The sequence below is a fragment of the Pseudonaja textilis genome, chromosome 16, assembly GCF_049901715.1.
Source record: "Pseudonaja textilis isolate UNSWEBS1 chromosome 16, rPseTex1.2, whole genome shotgun sequence".
Lineage (NCBI taxonomy): Eukaryota > Metazoa > Chordata > Lepidosauria > Squamata > Elapidae > Pseudonaja > Pseudonaja textilis.
Window position 1 is genome coordinate 2,739,360 of NC_142005.1, and position 22,527 is coordinate 2,761,886.

A 22,527-nucleotide genomic window follows, 5' to 3' on the forward strand; every position below is an offset into this window, starting at 1 on the left:
TGAGCAGGGCCAGGCTAGGGGTGGGGGAGGGGAGGGGATTTGCTGGTGGGGGATATTACTTGACACCGTAAGTAAATGCAGGTTTTGGACAAAACTCTTGAAAAATGTGGTCACGGGACTGCAGGATGCTACAAACAGCTGTAAATGCAGCCTGGTTACCAGGTGTGGCCACATGACTGTCAGAACTTTAACACACCCCCCCCCAGGTACTTATATAGTGACTTCAACCGGTCACTAAACAGCCAGTTATAAGTCGAGGACTATCTGTATCCCACTCTTTTCCCCAGAAGTGTTTCTTCAGAGGATCCAGAAACATGGACCCTCCTCCTGCTCCTCCTCCTCTCCACCATCTGAACACCAGGACAAGAAATTGCTTCAAAGGGGCGAGACAAAGAGAGCCTTGATTCCATTATCACCAGAACATCGTTATTGGACATATTTTATTTAAACACTCAAAACGCGAAATCCGAAAGATGACAAATTCCAGACCACCCCATGGCAGACATTAAAATTCCCATGTTTTATTATTTACACAACTGGAGCAAAACCACAGTAAAATTCTGGTGGGGAGGCCTCTGGAGAAGGAACATCCACGAACATCCTCCGAGGCTCATCCCCATTCGTGGGTTTTCCAAAGGCAGCCATCCAAACGGGGGTCTCGGCTGGACCCTACAGGAATCTCCCTTTGTCCAGGTACACAAACTGCGTAAGGATTCCGGAAGAGCCACGCTCCCTTTCCAGAACTGCCTCAGAGAATAGTTGTAAGACACAAAGGTAAGAAGAGCCCAATTCTAGCAGAGTTTGGAAAAGGGGGAGGAGAGGTAGGTTGTTGGGGGTGTCCGACGGTGAGACTCAAGTCCACGTCAGCGACCGGCAACGAGGATCTGATCTCCTGGGAGACTCCGAGGCCAAGAGAGTCTTCCTCAACCTTAAACACCAGCAGTTAAAAGTCAAGCTGGACCAGCAAGTTGCATTTTTACAACAGGCACACACACACACACACACACACACACACACACACACACACACACACACACAGAGTCCCCAGGGAAGTCCCTCTCCTTACAGACTCAGGGGCAAGCCCAGCTGAGGCCAGAGGTGCAGGCCAGGCTGGTCGCTAAAGCCACCTGCAAGGTTCGGAATCAGTCGGGGGCTTTTAAAGTCACCCAAAGGACTTGGGGTCATGTGGGGAAAGTGGCCTGTTTTAAGGATGCATCCCAGTCTCCCAATATCACCTTGCCAGAGGCCATAAGAGCGGAGGCCTTTGGGTCTGCTGGAGGGGGGCCCTCGGGGGCCAAGGGGTCCAGGGCTCTCCCTCGAGTTCTTTCAAGGCCGAGGGAGCTGCTGCCCATCATCCGGAGGGGCAAAGAGTTGGGGAACTCCACAAGAACCTCCGGGGGCCGTTCAGCAGCCTCCTTCATGCTTCCTCCTCCCCCCCTCCCCCAAATTGGTCAGCGGCTCCCTAGGCGGCTGAGGAGCAGCCCCTCCCTCAGGAGAATCCAGGGCTGGGCAGCCTCTGGGGGTGGGGGTGGGGGGCTCAGCTGCAGCCAAGGGGTAGCTTCAAGCAGTGTGGGGCAACGGTGGGTGGGCAGGACGCAGAGTGAGCAGACCGGGCACCTGGTGGAGGCGCTGCCCCCCCCCTTCGCCAGGGAAAGGCCCCCTCCCTTAGTGTCCCACCCCAGGTTAAATGTTCTGGCAACAAGGGGTCTGCCTCGCTTCCTGCTGGGTGGGCAAGACTTTGATGGGCTCGATGGTGGTCCCATGGCTGAACTCTGTCTCAGGCTGCCCTCCTGCAAGTTGTCGCTGGGATACGATCCGGTAGATTTCTGGAGGAGGAGAAAAGGGAGAGGAGGCCAAGTGGAGTTAGAAGCTCAGCTCGGCATTCAGCCAGAAGCAGCCATGAGAGGAAAAGAGAATCGATGCTAAAAAAATAACTTTGGCCCAGAGATCCCACAAGATCGGCCGAGTTCCCTTCTGAAGCATATCAAGTGCTGCATCGTATCCAATGGCCCTGCCCGCATTATGTCGTATTCTCACAGCAAAGGGAGCCCTTCAACCCTGGTGGCAGGGAGTCCTTCTCCTTTCCGTGTTTAGACACTGAGCAGTCAGAACATGGGGATTTCCAAAAGCTTTGATCTGGCACCTAGCAGAGGGTGGGGCTCAGGTGACTTCCTCATCTGCCGGGCTACACAACTTCCCAGGTATTTTATTTTATTTATTTTGTCAAGAGCTTACAATATAGCAGAAACAAGAACCAATATAAGTTTAAATACAAGAAATAGGAACTAATAATCGGGGACAATAGGACAGGGATGGTAGGCACGATTGTGAGCTTATGCACACCCCTTACAGACCTCTTAGGAATGGGGTGAGGTCAATAAAGGTTAGTTTGAGGGTAAAGGAGTGGGGGGTTTGAGCAGGTGACCACAGAATCAGGTAGTGAGTTCCAGACATTGATCACTCTGTTGCAGAAATCATACTTCCTGCAATCAAGGGGTTGGAGTGGTTTACATTGAGTTTATACCTGTTCTGTGCTCTTGTGTTGTTAAAGCTGAAATATTCATTAACTGGTACAACGTTGTAACATATCATTTTATGTACTATGCTTAACTCTAATCTTAGACAGCGTAGTTCAAGATTATCTAAGCCTAGAATCTCAAGCCTGGTGCTGTAGGGTATTCTGTTGCAAACAGAGGAATGTAGTACTCTTCTTGTAAAATACTTCTGGACTCGCTCAATTGTATTGATTTCTGATATACAGTGCGGATTCCAGACAGCAGAGCTGAATTCAAGTATTGGTCTAGCAAAGGTTTTGAATGCCCTAGTTTGCAAATCAGTATTACCAGAGGAGAAGCTTCGTAAAATTAAATTTACAACTTTTAAAGCCTTTTTGGCAATACTGTTGCAGTGAGCTTTGGTGTTTGATCATTCAATATCAGAACTCCAAGGTCCTTGACAAAGTGAGGGTCATCAACAAGGTCATGTCTGCCTAGCTTGTATTTGGTATATAGATTTTTTTTTTACCAATATGTAGGACAGAGCATTCGTTGGCAGAGATTTGGAACTGCCAACTGTTAGACCATTCAAACAGATAATCAAGGTCTTTTTGAAGGACGGTAGCATTGACGGTGGCGTTGAATAGTTTTACACCATCAGCAAAGAGGACGCAGCTGCTAATAAGGTGATCACAAAGGTCATTAATATATAGTATAAAGAGTGTGGGTCCTAAAACACTCCCTTGTGGGACACCGCTGATAACTGGTGCAGGGTTTGATAGGGCGTTATCCTATTTTTACTATTTGTTGCCTATTTGACAGGAAGGCAGCAATCCACTTGTGAAGGGATCCAGAAATGCTGTAAGAATTTAATTTTAACAGTAGTTTGTCATGTACCACTGAGTCAAATGCTTTGCGGAAGTCAATGTAAATTACATCTATTGATTTACCCTGGTCAAGAAGTGTAGGGCATATGTTTTTGCAGTGTAGAAGTTGCAAACTGCAGGACAACTTTTTTCTGAAACCAAATTGCTTATTGGACAGTAAGTTGTTTGACTCTAGGTGGAAGGTAATGCATTAATAATTGATTCCATAGCTTTGCACGTGACACAACACAATGAGATGGCTCTGTAGGGGTCACCTTCTTTTGTACTGCGTTGGCCTTCCTGAAAGGAAAGTTCGAGTACTGCAGAATTAGGGAGGAGGCCACCTGTCCTGAAGCCTGCAGAGGCTCTGAGACTCCCCTACACAGAGGAGGAGGAGAAGCTGCTTAGCACAGGGTGTTCTGTCGCTTTGAAGTATAAAACGGCCTAATGAAAGGCAGTCATGGAACACCCAAAGGCCAAAAATACAAACCTGTACAAAGGTAGAATAAGCCCCTCTTCGCTTGACCTATTTACACCCGCTGGGTAAATGCACCCTGGGTGAAAGGTTGACCAAGCCTTCCCCAAACCCTTCTTGCCCCAACGTTAGTTAGGCACAACTTCCTCTAAAGCTGTGTTTCGTGGTGGGTGGACTCCAACTCCCAGAACTCCTCCCAGACAGTTGACATCCACCCATCTTAAAGCTCCTGAGATCGAGAGAGACGTACAATGTGAGGCCTCTATGCCTGCCCAGACATTCCCAGGAGGAGGTTCCCAGGTGTGTTTTGGACCCTGCCTCCACCGAGGGGATATAGGAGTTGACCTCCATATACCCCCCCTGCAAGGAACCCTCCATCAACCTTTCTTGGTGCTGGTGACATCCGAGGTGGGTCTGCCTGCCTGCCTGCCTGCCTTTTGCCGCTCCCAAATCAGAGCACAACCTGTGTCCGCCCAGGTTGGGTGTGAAGGGAAATTGGACGTACCTGCCAGGATGTTGTGAAAGGCTGTCTCCACGTTGGTGGAATCCAGAGCCGACGTCTCAATGAAAGACAAGCCATTCTTTTCTAGGGCAGGTGGAGACACATAAAGATAGCACCCGTCAGAGACGGTCCACACATTGTCTCTGTGAAATGCTCCATCCAACCCTCATGTGCCCCTCAGATGCCAGGCGCCCCATTAAGTGCTGAGACTCAAACCTAGAAATACCGGAAGTGCCGAAACAGGCCCGTTTTTCAGCCTCCCGAGGCTGCAGAGGCTTCCCTTGAACCTCCGGGAAGGCGAAAACGGCCTCAAATGGGCCGAAAATCAGCTGGGAGGCACACGCATGCACATTGCAGGTGAGGGGGTGGGGAGGGTGTTGCTCACGCATGTATAGGGGGGGGGCGGGGCGCATTGCATTGTGGGTGCTGGCATACGTGTGCACTTTCGGCACACCACCACCAAAAGGTTCGTCATCACTGTCCTAAAGTAGTCCTTCATTTTTAAAGACAGTGAGGATTGTATGTCCAGAAGACACAATGTTCAGAATGAGGATCCAGGAATCTTAGGTGTCTCTTTAGAAAATTAAAAAAATATGTATGTTTATCTCCCAAAGTTATAATTCTCCCTGGAAACTTAGTGTGCAGACAAGGGTTTTTAAGTGAATTAATTCGTCCCTCCCCCTAATTTTAAAATGAATGAAAAAAACCAGTGACATCTTCACAACCCTGGGTTTCCCGCGTGCCTCCAATGGCCAACGGAAAAGGCACAGAGACTTAAACCCAGTGCTCCTTCTGTACAGCAGGACTCGCGGAAGGAGCTGTGGGCCCCTGGCCGAGTCTGTCCCCACACTGACCGCTGCAGGCCTCCCCTCCCCCTTGCTCCAGGCCCAGGAAACGCCTGGTCAAAACCCTTGGAGGGGCACCCAACCCCGTGGACCCAGAGTCTGACCCAGCCCCCCTCTGAGGCTCTCCCCCTTCAGGATACAAGAGGGGAGGAGCCGAGGGCTTAGCTAATGAGCGCCTTTAAGAGCACGGATGAGTCGCGATGAGCCCAAGTCCCTTCCTGTGGCCAAGGGGGACGGACGAAGGGATCTGAGCTAGCAGAATCCTCCTCGGGGGAAGGAAGGAGAGGCCCCTCCACGGGCTGGGAGCCTTACCTGCAAAGCTCTTGGCCTCGTCCGTGGGCACAGCCCGCAGGTGTCGCAGGTCGCTCTTGTTGCCCACGAGCATGATGACGATGTTGGCATCTGCGTGGTCCTGCAGCTCCTTCAGCCAGCGCTCTGCGTTTTCATAGGTCAGGTACTTGGCGATGTCATAAACCAGAAGAGCACCTACTGCCCCTCGGTAGTAGCTACAGCAGGGAGGGGAGGGGAGGGGAGGGGAGGGGGGGGGGAGGGTCACTTGCCTGCAGAACCAGACCTTCAGCAACCTCTGAATCCCACCACCCACGGGAGGCCCCCATCCCAACGCGGCCTCTGCTCTTCCCGGGGGGGCTACAGGACTTTGTGCGTAGATGGGGAGACATCTTGCTAAGCCCACAGAAATGGCCCGATTTAACTGTCATTTCTAGCATCTGATGATCAGGTGGCCGCAATTCATGGTATTTTTGCCACAAAAAACAAAGAAAAATGGCATTTACTTCCAGTTTTCTAGCATGGCTGGTTGGGGAATTCTGGGAGTTGAAGTCCCCCCGGCTTAAAGGTTGAGAAATACTACCCTAGATGGATTTGTTCAGCTCACCTGGGCTGCCAAGCAGGAGGTCTGAGCTCCGGGGAGCCTTCACAAGCTAATCCAGATTAGAGGCTGGGAGCCACTCTAACTTTCCCATTGGAAAAGGAGACCCTGCCTGGCCAGGGCACCCCCTTCCCCCCCTCCCCACGGGCACCCAGGGGCAGCAACCCAGTCTCTTACGCAGAGGTGATGGCCCGGTAGCGCTCCTGCCCAGCCGTGTCCCAGATCTGGGCCTTCACGGTCTTGCCGTCCACCTGGATGCTGCGTGTGGCAAATTCCACCCCGATGGTGCTTTTGCTCTCGAGGTTGAACTCATTCCGGGTGAAGCGCGAAAGCAGGTTGCTCTTCCCAACGCCCGAGTCCCCAATGAGGACGACTGCAAAGAGGCGAGGGACTCCGGTTAATTAAAATACCCCCAGAACCCTGTGAAAATGGCGTTTTTTGTGCTTCCTTGCCTTCCGTTTTTGTGAAGCGGGTTATCTCATCCACCTTTCTGAATTGTTTTGAGCCAAAGAACAGGCCAGCCTTTACCCCAAGCAATTTGACCTCACATTTCACAGCCAAACAATAACAAAATTTGAGCATTTGAATCTCCCAGAACACATTGAGGGAGATGGAAATTTCTTTGTATGAATGGAGGGATGGAGGGGAGTACTTCATATAGGTGAATATAATAGATATACATACATACATGATAGAACATAGATGATGTAGATTAGAATAGAGATAGGATATATTTTTATTGATCTCAAAATGGCCACTTGAGAATAACATAACTCACCGGCCCAACAGAACGGAGGGCAGCTGGGGTTTAAATTCATCCCTAAGTTTCAGGCTGGGTTCTTAACCCCTTACTCTTGTTAAAGGATGCAACAGTTCCCTCTGGACTGAGGGTCTTCAAACTTGGCAAGTTTGTGGACTTCAACTCCCAGAATTCCTGAGCTAAATGATAGGAGGGGGAATTCTGGGAGTTGAAGTCCACCCAGTTTTAAAGCTGTCAAGTTTGAGGACAGATTCACCCCCTTGAAGAATATGCCTCCCCTTCACCCTACACCTGTTAAGCAGCACTATGGATCCAGAGGGAAAAATGCAGCTCACAACAGCTTTACAGTAAAATGCACTACACCAGGGGTCTCCAACCTTGGCAACTTTAAGACTTGTGGACTTTGCTGGCTGAGGAACTCTGGGAGTTGAAGTCCACAAGTCTTAAAGTTGCCACGGTTGGAGACCCCTGCACTACACTTCAAGGAGGCTCCGACTCATGAATTTCCCATCTGAAAAAGAACGGGAGACAGGAGCGTAAAGGCAGCTTCACAAAGCAACTCCAGGCCTGTTTATGGAGAGAGGACCGCTCCGCTCTTCCTTTTCTTCATTCGTTGTTTCATTATCAAATAAAAATGCACATTTTTCCAACTTTTTTTCAGTGCGGTAAAATACCAAAAAAACAACCCTCATCTTAACCTTCTGTTTTCTACTTCACAACATTTCAAGCTATTTCTATAACTCCGAAATCATTCTAGTCCTAGAAACCTAAAATCAAATTTATTTATTTGTTTAAATCTTTCGAGTAAAAAGTCCAGAAGTGGTTTCCGAGGAGAAAACTACATCAATCCTTCTCTTTCAATTCAAACTCTCTCTGCTAGCTCCATCGCCTTGACAATCTCTTCCCTTGTGGGAACAAGTGTGTGTTTCCACTTTTGTGCCTATAAGACGTGCGGAAAGGATGCGCCTTCTGCTCTTCCCAGAGAACCACAAAAGGGAATCCCGCCCCCCCTCCTGAACCACTGGCATGTCCCTCATTCTGGCTTCTGGCAAACCTGCATGTGACGTGTGTGGCACGTGGCCCATCCCACACCTGCCCTGCTAGGTGAGAGCAGAGCTCCCGCAAGGAGCCGCCCTGAGAGGCAGGCAGCCCTGACTCACCTGCTGGAAAGCTCTCTTAGGGCAGCACCAGGTTCCCAAGACCAAATACCTGGCTGGCTGGCTGGGGAATTCGAGGGCTTGAAATCTGCCTGCCTTAAAGGTGCAGACGTTGAGAAACACTGACATAAACAGAGAAATGGGCACCAAAGGCTTAAAGGCGGTGGGAAAGCAGCATCTAACTCAGGGGTGTCCAATCTTGGGAACTTGAAGACCTGTGGACTTCAATTCCCAGAATGCCACAGTTAGTAAAGCTTAATTCTAGTTGTTTTCCTTCCTTCCTTCCCACTCCGAGTTGCTAAAAAGTTGATTGAAAGCTGGCTGCAGAATTCTGGGAGTTGAAGTCCACAGGTCTTCAAGTTCCCACACCCCCTTTGCTGAATAAAGGTCTCAGCACCTGGTCAGGTCAATGAAAAGATTTTAGGGTCTGGGAGGTCCAGGCCTGGGATGAGACCTGCTGACAAGGGAATGAAAGGGAGAGGGGGGGCAGCTTACAGGTCTACAATGACCCTCAGCCTCTCTACCTGTGGCTCCTCCTACCTGGGGTATGGGGGGGGCAGAATGAAGCTACCCCTGCAGGGCTGTCCTCTCCGTTTGCTGGGGCTGCAATTCCCAGAATCCTACGTTGGCTCGGGATTTGGGCAGGGGGGTCGCAGCCCACCTGGAACAGTCAGGTGAGCGCCCCGCGAAGGCTCCCCCACGGAAGCGGTGGCGCTGGTTCAGTCCGGAGTGGGGAGGGGGAAGGAGAAGGAAGAGGGATCCCCACGAGCCGGCAGGCACCAGGGAAAGTTCACCGGCTCTGCGGAACGGCCGTGGCGAAACCGGGGAGGGGCTTGCAAACCTCTTACGGCCCCGGAACCGAGAAAACGAGAAAGGAGCCGCGTTTGCAGGCAGCAGGTGAGCCCGAGGGGAGAGGGGGGGGCGGGCGGGGGTGGAGGCCGACTCGGCAAGTTCTCACTCACTCTTGAACAGGTAGTCGTACTCGTCGTCCTTGCCCCGCATCGCGCCCGGACTTCTGCGCTGCCTCCCGACGGAGCCGGTCAGCCACACCTGCGCGTCCCCCCTCTCGCCCGGAAGAGCTGGCGGTGATCTCACGGCCCGGCGATTTCCTGCGTCGGGCCGGCTTCAGGTAGGCGGTTGGAGGTCAGGCTTTCCGGGCTGGGTTGGTGCCTCTCCCGTGGCGCTGATTGGCCCGGCCTCGCCCCTATTGACTGCAGGCAGGTTATCCGGCTGCTCACCTGGCCAGGTAGGAGGAGGGGAGGTGTGCGCGCGCGCTCCCTCCGGCTCTTTAAAGGGGCCGCCTCATTCCACCTGAAGGGGAGAAAACCAGGGCGGGATTCTGCCCGGTTTTTAGTTTACCTACTTCTGAACTGACTCCCATCCTAGTGAAATAGGTGGGGTGTGCAGCTGCTGTTTCCAAGCACCCCCCAAAGCCAAATTCTGGGGTCAGTTATGCAAATAGAGACCACCAGGGCTGCTTCTGTTGGCTGAAACTTCCTCAGATGTCTGAAACCTCCCACATCAGCCCAGTCTGGGATCTGTCTGTCTGTCTGTCTGTCTACAAGCCAGCTATTCTTGGAAAAGTCTTCATCGAGGTTTACTGACAGCAAACTTTGCCTTTTATGCATTTCCAGATTTAGGTATCACAGGTAAAATGCCCTTGAAGGTGGTAGTCCTCAACCCTTTGTTTAGCAAACGTTTGAACTTACAGCAACATTGTAATGGATTTGTGACCTGTCCTCACACTTATGACAGATGCAGCATCCCCCGTAGTCGCACCAAATTTAACGGGCTTGGCAACGGGCATGTATTTGCCACAGTGGCCGCATGATCCCGGGGTCACTGAGATAACCGTTTGCAACCTTCCAAGCCAGCATCCAAAAAGCAAAATCAGCGAAGAAGCTGAATTCATTTAATGACAGCGTGACTCACTTAACAACTGCTTGATTCACTTCACACCTGTGGCAGAAAAGGTCATAAAATTGGGAGTGGCTCACTTAACCCACCTTGTTTAGCTATGGAAATTCTGCTCCCAATAGTGGACATAAGTAGAGGACTGTGTGTGGGTCAGCTGGAACAGACCGAGTACAGCATTTGTGACTTTGCCTCGCCCTTTAATAGTACATTTAATCTGAGCTTAAATCTGAATTAAGGAAGCACGGCTGTTTGGGGCTGGAAAAATCATTTTTTATCATTTTTTCCTAGCTCTGGTAATTACACCAAATCAATTTTTTAAAACAGTTATTGATATTCACTGTTCTTCTTAGGGCAGAGTTTAGCTATCCGTGGGGAGTACTTGGCTACATTAATGGCAATCCATGGATCTTGCTGGGGGATCCTCTGAAAGTCTGAAACAGATTAAAAATCAGCGCCTGACAATTTAATATTATTTTCATTGCTGGGAAAATGCCCGGCTGCGTAACCTGAATTTTCCTTTGCGAGATTGTAGGGATGCTGGGTGAGCCCTGGTCTCCTGGCCTTTTGCATGATGCGCAACTAAAAACAAACTACTTAAGAACTGGTTGCTAGCAAGTGTAAATTTATACCAATTAAAGCCAGTTCCAAGATACCACATTATGTTAATTTGATATCCTGGAGATGTCAGGCAGCCCATACTTAAGGAACCTGCTAATTTTACTGTCATGGGGCACTTTGTCAAAAGCATCCACAGCCTTCCCACCACGTAATAAGGAAGTTCTTTGGGGTCAGTTGATCAGCAAGATTTCTTATTAATATTATTCCACGTTCTGGGTTCAATTTTTTATTTGACTAAACTTGCTGCAAGGCGATGACCTTCTGGGTGTCTCCATGCTGACTCCTGGTGGTAACCTGCCGTGATCGTTTCTCCTCTCCCTTGGACTTGGCAGAGAGGTTGGCATCCCTGAAGGAAAAGCCAAAGGAGTGGATAGTCAACCTTCAGCCAGGAGGAGGAATTGGCAGGCATTGTTCTTCTGGCTGGGTTGAGGGAGGAAGTTGGAGAGGGAGGGATGGCGGCCTCTTCCGCCTGTTTCCCTGCACCCAGCAAGATGAGGTCCCCCTTAAACCCTGCCTGGTCCTCAGGGATGGAGGTCTTCTGAAGCTGGTGGCCTGTCTGGGAGAGTCCCGTTCCTCCCATTCCTCCCCAAACATACTTTTCCCTAAAAGGACCCTCATATCAAGCCACCTGGTAAAAATATGCACTCCGTCATCCGGAACAATTTATTTAGAAATATGTTTATATATATATACATACATATTTATAAATGTACACGCACAATATGAGAGGCTTCCATCCCACAAAGTCACGTGTCTTATGGATGGAGGAGTTAGAAAAAAGAATGCAGTGATGCACGCAAGCGAAAGGAATGACTGCAAGTTAGGACTGTCCACCTGAGGCCACCAAAGGAGGGCATAAGAAGCGCCTACCAGGCCCAACCTGGTTCAAGCCCACCTAGGAAATCTCCACAGTGGGAGGGCTGCCTGTGACTTTCGGCTTCATTTCTCTGCAAGCAAGGAAGGAATTTAAGCTTCTGACCGGGCTGACTGGTCCAGCTGCAGCTCCCTAAGCCAGGAAGACTCAACGGAGGTCTCTTTGGATCTGTGGGTCTCCTCGTGGTCCATCCACCCTGGCCCCATGGAGCCAACTATTCCCAAGGGAAGACATCGCTCAACATCACAAAGGTGGGCAAGAGGAAGCGGCTTCCTTTGTTCCCCTACCCCGCCATTCAAGAATCATCTATATCCAACTTCTATATACAGGCATGATAAGGCACAATTCTCTCAACCAACCACAATTTGGTGCAGGTGGGCTGTGCAGAAAGCCGCAACTCCTGTTTCCTTGACCCAGTAGCTGGGCCCACCCACTGCCCTTAGCTAGAACATCAGCGGCCTGTTGACTTCTTTGTATTCATTTCCTAAATTGACATGGCTACACATCTGATCTACATGGCTCAAAGGGGCTAGCAAAACATGGTTTTAGCATGTTGTTTGAACTTGGTTACTGTGGCTTGTAACCATGGTTTGTGTGTGTCTTGGTCAAGTTCTCTTTGGCCAGTTGCTTAGAGGGGCTCATCATCCACCAACCGTCACCACTTCCTAGGAGTCCACTTTCATAAATGAACACTACTTCTGTCCTGCCCGCCATTCACAGGTTCTGCTTCCAGACCAATAAAATTCCTTTATTCCTTCCAGAGGAAAAAAAAATCTTTTGTCTTTCATTTAGATTAGCGGATTCCACATACGCCAGGGAATTTCCCTGCACGGCAACCCTTTCCAGATTTCGAACCTCTCTCCAGGGTGGCCAGAGTGAAGGGCTGGGATTCTGCCCGGACCACCTTCCCAAGATGGATTCCCGTGCACCTTTGATCCTGGTTCGGGTGGGAAGACTATTTTTTTTAATCGTCTTTCTGCCAGAAATGGCGGAATTCTTTCCGATTTCATCCATGATTTTTTTTTTAACCCTCTCATTTCACTCTTTCAACTGGTGAGAAGGAAATGGGTGTGGAGTGCTGAGGACCAGAAGAGAGGAGGGGGGTTCCTGCTGCAGCACCAAGTAGCCAAGTGTGTGTGTGTGTGTGTGTGTTTGTGTGTGTCCAGGGCATCTGCAGAAAAAGCCCCCGCGCCAACCCAGGTCAGCAAACACTTTTAAGCACCATCGGAATGACTATACATAGAGGTTCAGGTAGGGTTATAATCTTTGAGGAATCGTGGTTAAGATCAGATAGGAAGCCCCTTCCCATCGGCTCCTCTTCCAGCCCAGGTTCTGCCCTTAATGCTGCCAGGGAGCGAAAGGCCCTAACTGGTGAGTCCTCCGTGGCATCAGTGGCTGGAAGGACCGGCAGGAGGGAGGGAGGGAGGAAAGTGTTTGTTTCACAGGCACAGCCAGATATCTGGGCTTAGAATTGGCCCCTTGGCTTCAGTGAGTCTGTTCTACATGTGGGTGAATCTGGATCCAATCCAGAACCAGCTTTGGAACGATTTCCTATGTTGCTCCAACACCAGACCAAGTTCCCAGAGGTGACGTAGGCAAACCAGGTCAAGAAATTCTGAAGTCCACCTATGGCTAAACTGCAGTAGTACAACAGGCTTTTAGCCTATCCTGGCTTAATGTTGGCTTAATGTGAACCCAGCCACTGGCTCATTGGGCAAACCAGGATTAAACTCTCTTCTTGGCTTCATGCAGTGCATGAAGCCGGCCGGTGACTCCCATCCACTGGCCCCCTCAGAGGTTCATGCAGCAGGACTTCTTCCCCTCAGCGGCCGCCGAGGTAGATGCCACGTCGCTATTTTCGGTGGAGAGCGAGATCTTGTTGTCCAGAGGGCTCCTCTGTTTCTTCTTCTGCTCTTTGTTGAAAATATCTAGAAACAGGAAAAAAATAAAAATAAAATGTGTTTTACATCTGCAGCAAAGATATCACCAATTCTCCATACTGTATTAGAATATACAACTTAGAATATGATATGATGCAATATGTGTTATACTATATAATAATAATAATAATAATAAATAAATAAATAAATAATATAATAATAATAATAATAATAATAATAATAATAATAATAATAATACGGGAGTCAAAGTCCACCCGGCTGAAAGTTGCCAATGCTGAGAAAGTGGTTCAGAGGGTCAGGAAATCCTGACCCTTCGGAAGGGCCTTTGCGGAGAGGAAGGAGGATCAAAGGAAGAGGAAGAGAAGCTGTGACAAGGGCGCACTCTTCCCTGGAGTTTGCTAGAGCCTGAGCTGTGAATCTAACCTGTTTCCAGGAGGGGCATAGAAGAAATAAATATCTACACCCCCCCGCCTTGAGCAGCCTTGCAATGGGCCTGGCAGCTGAGCCCTGGCATGCCGAGGGCTAGAAGCATCTCTTAAAGCTCCGGACGGTCATTGCCAACCTGACTCTGATCCGGAAGAAGTCCAGAAACCACCAAATTCTGTTGAACAGCAGGACTCGTTTGTCTCAGGACAGAAGTCTGCTGTGGACCCCAAACTCCAAACTAAGGAAAATCTTGAATTTTCAAACTGACTTCCGGGTGAATTTAAGAGAGGTTCACTATAGAAAACCCCACCCCCCAAACAATGGCAATTGCAGTATGGCTACTTCTTGCTGGATAATCAGGTAGAAGTCTGTCAAGCTCCAAGCAAAGAAGGCGTTAGAGGCGTCCCTGTGTAGTGGAAAGCCAAATCTCGACCGGCAGTCAAAGTGCAACCCGTCGTCCCAAGGCAGCCCTGCCTCAGGTCGCCCCCACCTACCTCTCAAAATGGTTTCGAATGCCAGTTCCACATTGGTGGAGTCCAAGGCGGAGGTCTCCACAAAGAGCAGCCCGTTGTTTTCTGCGAGAAGACAGAAAAAAACCCCTCAGTGGCCAAAGAAGCAATGGAGTTTAACCGGAAAAAGGTGTGAAAAAGCCACTCAAATTTATTCCTGTTCACAGGAAGACAGTGTGAGGGAAACCGGTTCCTTCTTCAGGAAACAGCCGCCATCTTAGAGAAGAAATGTCGACATTAAAGATTAGGATGGTGCTATAGTTAAAAAATTAAAAAAGGACTGGTCTGCTATTTTCTTTGGGCCTGTTTGTTTTTCTTCTCAGATGCCCATTTTAATGTGTTGTATTAAGATCATTAAATCAGGATGAATAAATTGCTGGGCACGCCACTTCCTTCCTCTTGCAGCTCCCAGCTGAAAACCAAGTCAACTAATTACCTCCAAACTATTTTGGACTGCAGATGCCATCCTTGTGAACTACTGGGGCTGATGGGGATTGCCATCCAAAACTTCCACGAGGCCTGGAGCAGCCTGTCTGGTTTTTCACCATGTCCTGCCTTGAGCTCAGCGCTGCACCCACGGCCACTCGGGTCTCACCCCTCTGGGGAAGGGCAGCCTCCCCTTCCTACCTGCATACATCTTGGCCTCTTCCGTGGGCACCTCTCGGGCCTGGGCCAGATCTGTCTTGTTGCCCACCAGCATCACGACGATGGTGGCCTCTGCGTGGTCATACAGCTCCTTCAGCCAGCGCTCCACCACATCGTACGTCTGATGCTTGGTGATGTCGAACACTAAGAGGGCTCCCACCGCCCCACGATAGTATCTGTGGCAGATAATGGGGAGAGAAAGTGAAGAGAAGGAACAAGAAAGGAAGAGGAGCCACCAGGCTCATCCTTCTGAGCTTCTGCTTGGTATCTCCAGGGATTGGATGGGTGTTTGGTGGCCCTTTTTCGGCCAGGAGATGCCATTCCTCAGAGGAACCAAAGTCTTCGGCGCTGACAGCATCCCCTCCAGGGCTGTCAACAAGGCAGCCAAGGATCTGCAGGACAGCACTGAGCAAGGACACCATTTCTGTGCCTTTCTGGTGCCACAAATGCATCGCAGAAACGGAAGTTTGGCTTACCGGGTTCTTCCCATTCAGCTAAGCGCAGAAGGAGAGTAAAATACATGGGCGCAGAGACAGCGTTGCTACCAGTAAAGGAGACTCTTTGTAGCTCATGGTTCAACTCTGGCGTCCTTGGTCCTCACCGAACTTGGTTGTTTCCTTGCAGCCATTTCATTATCCAATTGGGTAACATCATCTGTGCTAGATAGCACTGATGACGTTACCCAGCTGGGTAATGAAATGTCTGCAAGAAAACAAACTCAGAGAGTGCCAAGGGCCCCACATCTGTGCTGTCTTTACAGCAATACATGGACTGAGTGTGTTCACTTTGCTTAACCAGGTCAGCACAGGGCCCGAGGGTTACATGGATGTCATCCATCAAACCAGGGTGTGAAAGTTTAGTATCAGATGATGTAAACTCAGCTGCTTCCGTTTATGTTGAACCTAGAAAACAGGTGACTCTAGTCATCCTGTATGACAGACACAAGTTTCCCCTTCACACCTGCAAGATGTTCCTCTAAGACACGTCTAGATATGCCCTGGCTACGTCCACATCCAGGCTGATTCTCCTATGACTCATTCGTGTACCCAACAGGTTCTGTGGAAAACACCTGCAAACACCTGATCAGGTCACGCAAAGCACCAATAAAACCTACGAGACTGAGAAAGGTGGGAGGAAGGAGACATTGGACCTCCCAGCGCGCAGCCCCCTTTGCCTCTACTCACGCCGATGTGATGGCCCGGTAGCGCTCCAGCCCGGCCGTGTCCCAGATCTGAGCTTTCACCAGGGCGTCTCCCACCAGGATGGTGCGCGTGGAGAATTCCACCCCAATCGTGGTGCGGCTGTCGTGGTTGAACTCGTTGCGGGTGAAGCGCGAGAGCAGGTTGGTTTTCCCCACTCCAGATTCGCCGATCAGAACCACTGAGGGGACGAAGAAGAGAAGGCCGTGTCAGACGCTACGTGCGTTTCTGCCTCAGGCCGTGGTCATTTTAAACATGGGTTCGGGGTGGGGTTAGCCAATCTCAGGGGTCGACTTTAGACAACCTTCTTGAGCAGAGGTCTCCAACCGTGGCAACTTTAAGACTTGTGGACTTCAACTCCCAGAATTCCTCAGGAGTTGAAGTCCACAGGTCTTAAAGTTGCCACAGTTGGAGACCTCTGTTCTTGAGAGTTGGAGCTGCAGTGGCCGAGCTCAGCCAAACCACCCCATTCCTCCTCATTTGCCAGCTGTGATTTGCACCTCCTGCAGCACGGGGGTCAAATCCAGGAAACGGCCGAGCCAAGGCACGTGCAGTCCAGATTTGGACCACGAGAGGGGAAGAGGCGGGCCCATCCAGGCTCAGTTTTCCCAGGACAGAGGAAGGATTCCCCGGAGGGAAGCCAAGGTTTATGCTGACCTTCCAGGGGCCTCCCAGGACCCTTTGCCCAGCAAGGCAACCTCTTCCCCTCCCCCATCCCCCATCCCCACCACCCTGGGGCTGAGATTGTGCAAGAGGCCAACCGCACTTTAGCTAAGGGTGTGCAAATCCGGTGGATGTGGTCCGTCTGCGGTTCCTGAATTGCACACTTCTGCTTCCTCAGGAAACGGTGTGGAGTAAACCGAGGTTCAGTTAACCATGGAAGGGGGGAGGCATTTGTGAAAGGGTGTCTTTGCTGCCTCAGCCAGGGCTTGCCCCATAGGAGCAACGAACACGCCCACCCCTCAAATATAGATGTATCTTCTTTACAAGAGAATCTGCTGCAGGCTCCTGAACTGGTCTGGGTGAAGTTATTCTGCGGCCTCCAAGGGCCCTCTCTGAAGGGCCCCGACCCTCCAGCACGCATGCTAATTAGGGAGAACACAGTCTCCCCCCCCCTCTCTTGGCCACAGCAGGAATGCCAAATGGGCGAAGCAGCTGCGTTGCCTTCCTCAACTGGACCCCTGCTGGAGATGCTGGACTCCCGTCCTTCCCAGCCACCATGGAAGCATCAGGCTGAGGAAACCTGGCCCCACTGGGCCCCACCGGCCGGTGACCAGATCTGCACCCTCTGTGGGAAAGGAGCGGGTCCCGGAGGGTGAGCCCTGGCAGAGACTAGCCGGCTGCTCCGAGGGGGCCCGAAGACCGGAGCTGCCTCCTCTGCAAAGGGCCCCTTGCTCTTCCCCCCTCCCCCCAAAGGGCCCCGCCACAAACACGGCCGGCCGGCCGCTCTGCTCTGGGCCAGGCACTCATTCCGCAGCGGGATTTCATGCCCTGAAGGTTTTGCAGCGGAATTGGGGCAGGAAGGGCAAGTGCAACAGGCCGTAACCGGGGGAAGGGCGCTACCGGGAGGGGCAGCCCAGGACCGCAGGCGGCCGAAGGAAATTCCCTGAAAAGAAAGCTGCCCGGGGGTGGGGGGGCAGGGGGGAGAGAGAGAGATGATCCTCTGATCACCCAGGGACTCATGGATGGGACTTTCTGGATCCCGAGGTCCGATCCAGCTTCGGGAGGTACGGCCGGGAGGCGCAGCCTGCAGCCTCCCTCAGGGGCTCCTACGCAGTGGCTCCTCCCAACACTTTATAGGGCCCCAGGCAGGAGCTCCACCTTGCTGGAACAGGTGAATCACTCACTCACACACACTCATTCTCACTTGTATACACCCACGGGGGGGTGAGAGAGAGAAAGGGGGAGAACAGTATCTGAAAAGAAGGCAACCTACAGGACAGCCGGGTCGCCCGCTTCTTCCTCAGTCCTGAGGGTTAATAAAGGAGGCTGCCCCCACTTCAGGCGGGGGGGAGGGGCTGGAGAAGCCAGCTAGGAGTAGCCCAAGCAGGGAGTGACCAGCCGGGGGGGGGGGGGGGGGCAAAGCTCTTGGATGTCCTGGCTTGACTGGCTGGGACTCCGGTCTGGAGTAGGCAGGCTCAGACCCCCCGGGACTTTCCTGGGGCAAAGGTGAGCGCTGGGCTGGGTCAGCAGCCGCACCCCAGGCGGGAGGGAGCCCTGCGCGGAGCAGGCACTTCCTGGAGGAACCGGCTCAGGGCCCCTCCCTGGGGCTGAACCTCCTGGCTTCTCTTTCGGGCTGTTCGTTTGCTTGTCTGCCCGCCTGGCCAGCCTCCCCTGCAGTTCTGGGGCCTGCTCCGGGGGGGAGGGCCCCTTTGGCTCACCTACTGAAGGGTGTGTGGGGGCTGCTCCCCTCAGACGCCACCCGTGACCTCAGGCTGCCAGGTGAGGCGTCTTCCTCGCCTAATGTCTGATTCAGGCCCCAATGTGTCTTTCTGAGTCTTATCAGCACTCAAAATCTCCATTTGTCAATAGAAATACAGCACTAACTGACCGGTTAAAGGAAGTTTGCCAATCACAAAAGGGTGATGCCCCATGAAATGTCAGCACTTAAGAGACCCGAGTTTAACACGAAACAATCGTAAAATGTTAAATGGAAAACCAGGAATCCGACTCTTGAATTGATGATCCGTTTGGGTCTAAAGACGCTTTGACTTTTTATCCCGCAACACCTCGGCACCGCACGGGCCCCAATTTTAGCCTGAGATTTCCTTGCCAAGAGCTAAATTGCCTTGAGCCGGAAACACGGAAGACGGGGAACAAAATCATCCAAGGAACCACCCGATTAAAGGGAAATTTAATCTGAAGTTGATGAAAGCACCTATCTAGGCTGTTCCTTGAGGAAATTCTTCTTTGACACGCGTTACTGTTTTTCAGTTTGCATTATTATATTTATATACACCTTTCTGCTCAAGGCTGCGAGCAACAACCGTAGTTGAGGAAACTCAATGTGGTGCCCGCATAAGCCGTTTCTTCTCGAGCTGGTTTCTGTTTTCACGGTGGAAATGACTCTTTCAGGAAGCAGGCGAGGGACTCTGCCTCGCAGAGTTCTCTCATTTGGCCCTGCTAGTTTTGATTTCCTCTCTCTCCCCGCTTCCCCCTTGTTGCTTCCTTGAACACAGTCATAATTGTGACTGTGTGTGTGTGTTTACACACCAATATCCACATCTCCTTTTTAACACTTTCTAATACACGAAGGTTAAGGCTTCTATCACATCGCTGGTGTCTTCTGCGTTTCACAGCACATTTTAGGAGGTCAGCGCAGGCCAGTCAATGCAATCAGAAACCATCTACGGCGAGTAAGGGGCCGATCTCCTACTAGGTGAATAAGGCTGCAGTGCTTTGCTTCTGCTGGTCAGGGTCAGCACGTATGTGTTCCTCCTCCTCCCCTTCCCCTGTGTAAGAATGGCTCCTCGCAGGAAAAGGCTCTGTGCACACAGAGAAAAGGCTCCTTTTGCTGTGAAGGGAGGAGGAGGAGGAGGAGGAGGCAGGCCAAGCACCTCCAGGGCATTGGAGTACCGGACTCTGTGCTCCCTAAGAAAGGATTTCTAAGAGCCCAAGTGGGGGGAAGAGGCAGGGAGAGGAACCCTCCCAGGAGAGCCGCATCTTTCAAAATGTTGTGAGTGAAGCTTTCCAGAACATTCACACCTTTGGAGAGCAACGCAGATTCTATTCTGGGCATTTTTAATCTAAAACAATAAATATAACTCTTGGGAAAGAAGCAGCAGGCCATGTCCCAAATTGGGCTGGCCAGGCGGTCAGGTGCTAAGCGGGAGGGGCAGGAGGGGGCTGCCGGGCACATGGGGGCCCCCAGAAGCTGCAAGGAGAGGCCGGTCCCTTCTGGCCCCTGGCAAGAGGAGGAGGTGCAGGGGCCCCAACGAGGCCCATCCTGGGGCCCCAGAGCTGCCAGGTTTCTGCCTGTACTGAGCACACACACACACACACACACACACACACACACACACACACACACACCGGCCGAATCCGGCTTTCTTCACCCCCTTCGCTGGCAAAGCAGCTCAGCTAAACGGGATCGGAGGGGTGTGTGAATGGGGGTGTGTGAAGGGGGGGCGGGGAACTAAGCGAGGCCCCGCGGACTGAAAGGGCGGCGGGGGCAACTGAAGACCGCCCAGCCCAGCGGAGCCTCCTCGCGGCCCACAGAACCGCCGGGGGAAGGGGGCGGGGCGGGGAAACGAAAGTGGCCCTTTCGCCTCGCAGGGACCGGGGCGGGGGGCTGGAATCCTGCAGCGGCGTCGAGCGGATCCCGGCGCGGGGACCGATTCTTCGGGCGGAGGGAAGGGCCGAGCCGGGCCGGCAGGACGGCCGCCCCGAAGCCCCAGCCGAGCCTTCCAACTCCGCGCGCGCCCCGAGCGCCCCGCTTCCCACCAACTCCCCCTCCCGAACCGCGGCCGGCCGGGCCCTGCAGGGAGACCCCGCCGGCCGCCCCCCGCCGCCCCTCGCCTTTGAAGACGAAGTTGTAGTCGTCGTCCGCCGCCGCCGCCTTCGCCATGGCTGGACGCGCGCTGCTGCTGCCGCTGCTGCTCTGCGGGCGGGGCGGGGCGGGGCGGGGCGGCGCTCACCTGGGAGGGCGGGGCCGGCGGCAGGTGAGGCGGGCAGCGGCGGGGGCGGGCTCCGGGGCGCCGCTGCCCTGCCGGGCAAACGGGCCTGGCTTCCCGGGGGCTGCCGCTTCCTTGGCCCCGCCGACGGCGGCTCGGGCGCTCCTTTGCCAAGTTGGCCTCCGCCCAGCGGAGCCAGGCTGCTCGCTCTCCCAAGCTGGGTCGGCGAGGCGGGCCGTGGCCAAAGGAGCCCCGTTCTCCCCTGGCCGAAACGGCCGGCGCCGGTCGGAGAGCGGGGCCGAGGCGCTCCCGGCGAGCGCGGCTGGGGAAGAGGCGGCCGGCCGCTGCGTGACGCCCGGCCTGGGGATCCGTCCGTGGGAGGGAAGCCCCAAAGGCGCCCCTGGCCGCCGTTGCACCGGCTGGGGGGGAGACGGGACTCGTCTGCCGGAGCCCGGCTCGGCTTTCGGCCCGTGGGGTGGACAGGCGGCTCTTTGCTGCCTCCCGAGTCCGCCGCGCGGACGGCCCCCGGCTCCCCTCGGCTGCGCTGCCTTCCTCTCTCGGCGCCCGAGTTGGGGGCTTCGCGGGACCGTTTCACAGGTTACGTTGTTGTACAGGTGGAACAACCGATGGAAAACTCTCGACTGACAGAACATTAGAAGCGGGAGGCGGCTTGGGAAACTGGGCTGCAAAAACGACGCCCCCCCCCGCCGCCTCTCATCGCTGCCCAGCTCTTCCTCGACTTGTGCCCTTCAACTTCCAGAATCCCCCAGCTGGCCACATTGGCCCCGTTTCCTCTGGGAGGCAGGAATGTGCCCCTTGGCCACAGTGCGCCCCCCCTACCCCCCCTTGTAGGCCACAGGAAGCCGACTCTGAAGGGGCTCCTTCGGCCCCTGTGACGCCACAGGCCTCCCGTCCATCTGGTCAGACCAGAAGGCAGGAATGTGCAGGGGGTGACCTCAGCGTGGCTGCAATGTGGAAAGGCAAGCTGAGGCGGTGCTGGCAAACCTCCGGAGTCACCTTGTTTACTTTTAGGCTCAAAACACTTGGAGACACTCAAGGCGTTGGCCAGAGAACCGGAGGCGGCGGCGGCGGCCAGGGCGGCCTGGATGAAGTGTGACCTGCTTTTTTCTAGGCGCAGCCTGTGGCAAAATGCATTCAAAAAGCAAGCGGAACTTTGATTATACCGTTGGCAACATCCTCTTTCAGGGCCGAGAGGATCCCTGAACGGGGAACCGAGAGCGGGTGGGCGTTCTGGCCGAGCAGAGCTGCCCCTCTCTTCCCCGACTGATGCCCTCCCTGGTGCCCCAGTCAATGTTTTCACCTAAGTTCACCGCTTGGCTCTCTTCCGTTCCCAGGCCCCGTTTTCCTCGAGCTCCTTGGCGGTGAACGAAAGGCGACGAAAGCATCCGTGGCAACTCACATCAAAACAAAACATTCAAATTTATAGTCAGTGATAAGATAAACACGACCGTAGGTCCCCATTGGATCGGCCCAGTTGGTGCTGTCTGGGTGGGAAATACCACTTCAAGAGCTGCAGTGGCACAGTGGTTACGGTGCAGGACTGCAGGCTACTTCTGCTGACTGCCTGCAATTTGGCAGTTTGAATGTCACCAGGCTCAAAGTTGACTCAGCCTTCCATCCTTCCAAGATCTGTAAAATGAGGACCCAGATTGTTGGGGGAAAGAGGCTCTTTAAACCGCTTAGAGAGGGCTGTAAAGCACTGTGAAGTGGTATATAAGTCTAAAGGCTATTGCCCTTCCTTCCTTCCTTGTGATTAAAATGCAGTACTGCAGGCTAACTCTGCCCACTGCCAACAGTTCAAATCTCACTAGGCAG

General features: G+C 52.8%; 2 protein-coding genes across 2 annotated transcripts; both read right to left on the minus strand.

Moving 5' to 3' along the window:
• Positions 1-423: 423 nt before the first annotated feature.
• On the minus strand, positions 424-9,239 carry LOC113447438 (ras-related protein Rab-11A-like). The gene is made up of 5 exons (XM_026717660.2): positions 8,952-9,239; positions 6,250-6,445; positions 5,496-5,689; positions 4,342-4,422; positions 424-1,826 (listed from the first exon to the last, which is right to left on the minus strand). Exons 1-5 carry the CDS (start codon positions 8,989-8,991, stop codon positions 1,684-1,686), a joined length of 654 nt encoding a protein of 217 aa, XP_026573445.1. The 5' UTR covers positions 8,992-9,239; the 3' UTR covers positions 424-1,683.
• A 1,934-nt stretch (positions 9,240-11,173) lies between these two features.
• RAB25 (RAB25, member RAS oncogene family) lies at positions 11,174-20,831 on the minus strand. The gene is made up of 5 exons (XM_026717749.2): positions 20,597-20,831; positions 16,064-16,259; positions 14,862-15,055; positions 14,220-14,300; positions 11,174-13,326 (listed from the first exon to the last, which is right to left on the minus strand). Exons 1-5 carry the CDS (start codon positions 20,643-20,645, stop codon positions 13,190-13,192), a joined length of 657 nt encoding a protein of 218 aa, XP_026573534.1. The 5' UTR covers positions 20,646-20,831; the 3' UTR covers positions 11,174-13,189.
• Positions 20,832-22,527: the final 1,696 nt, after the last annotated feature.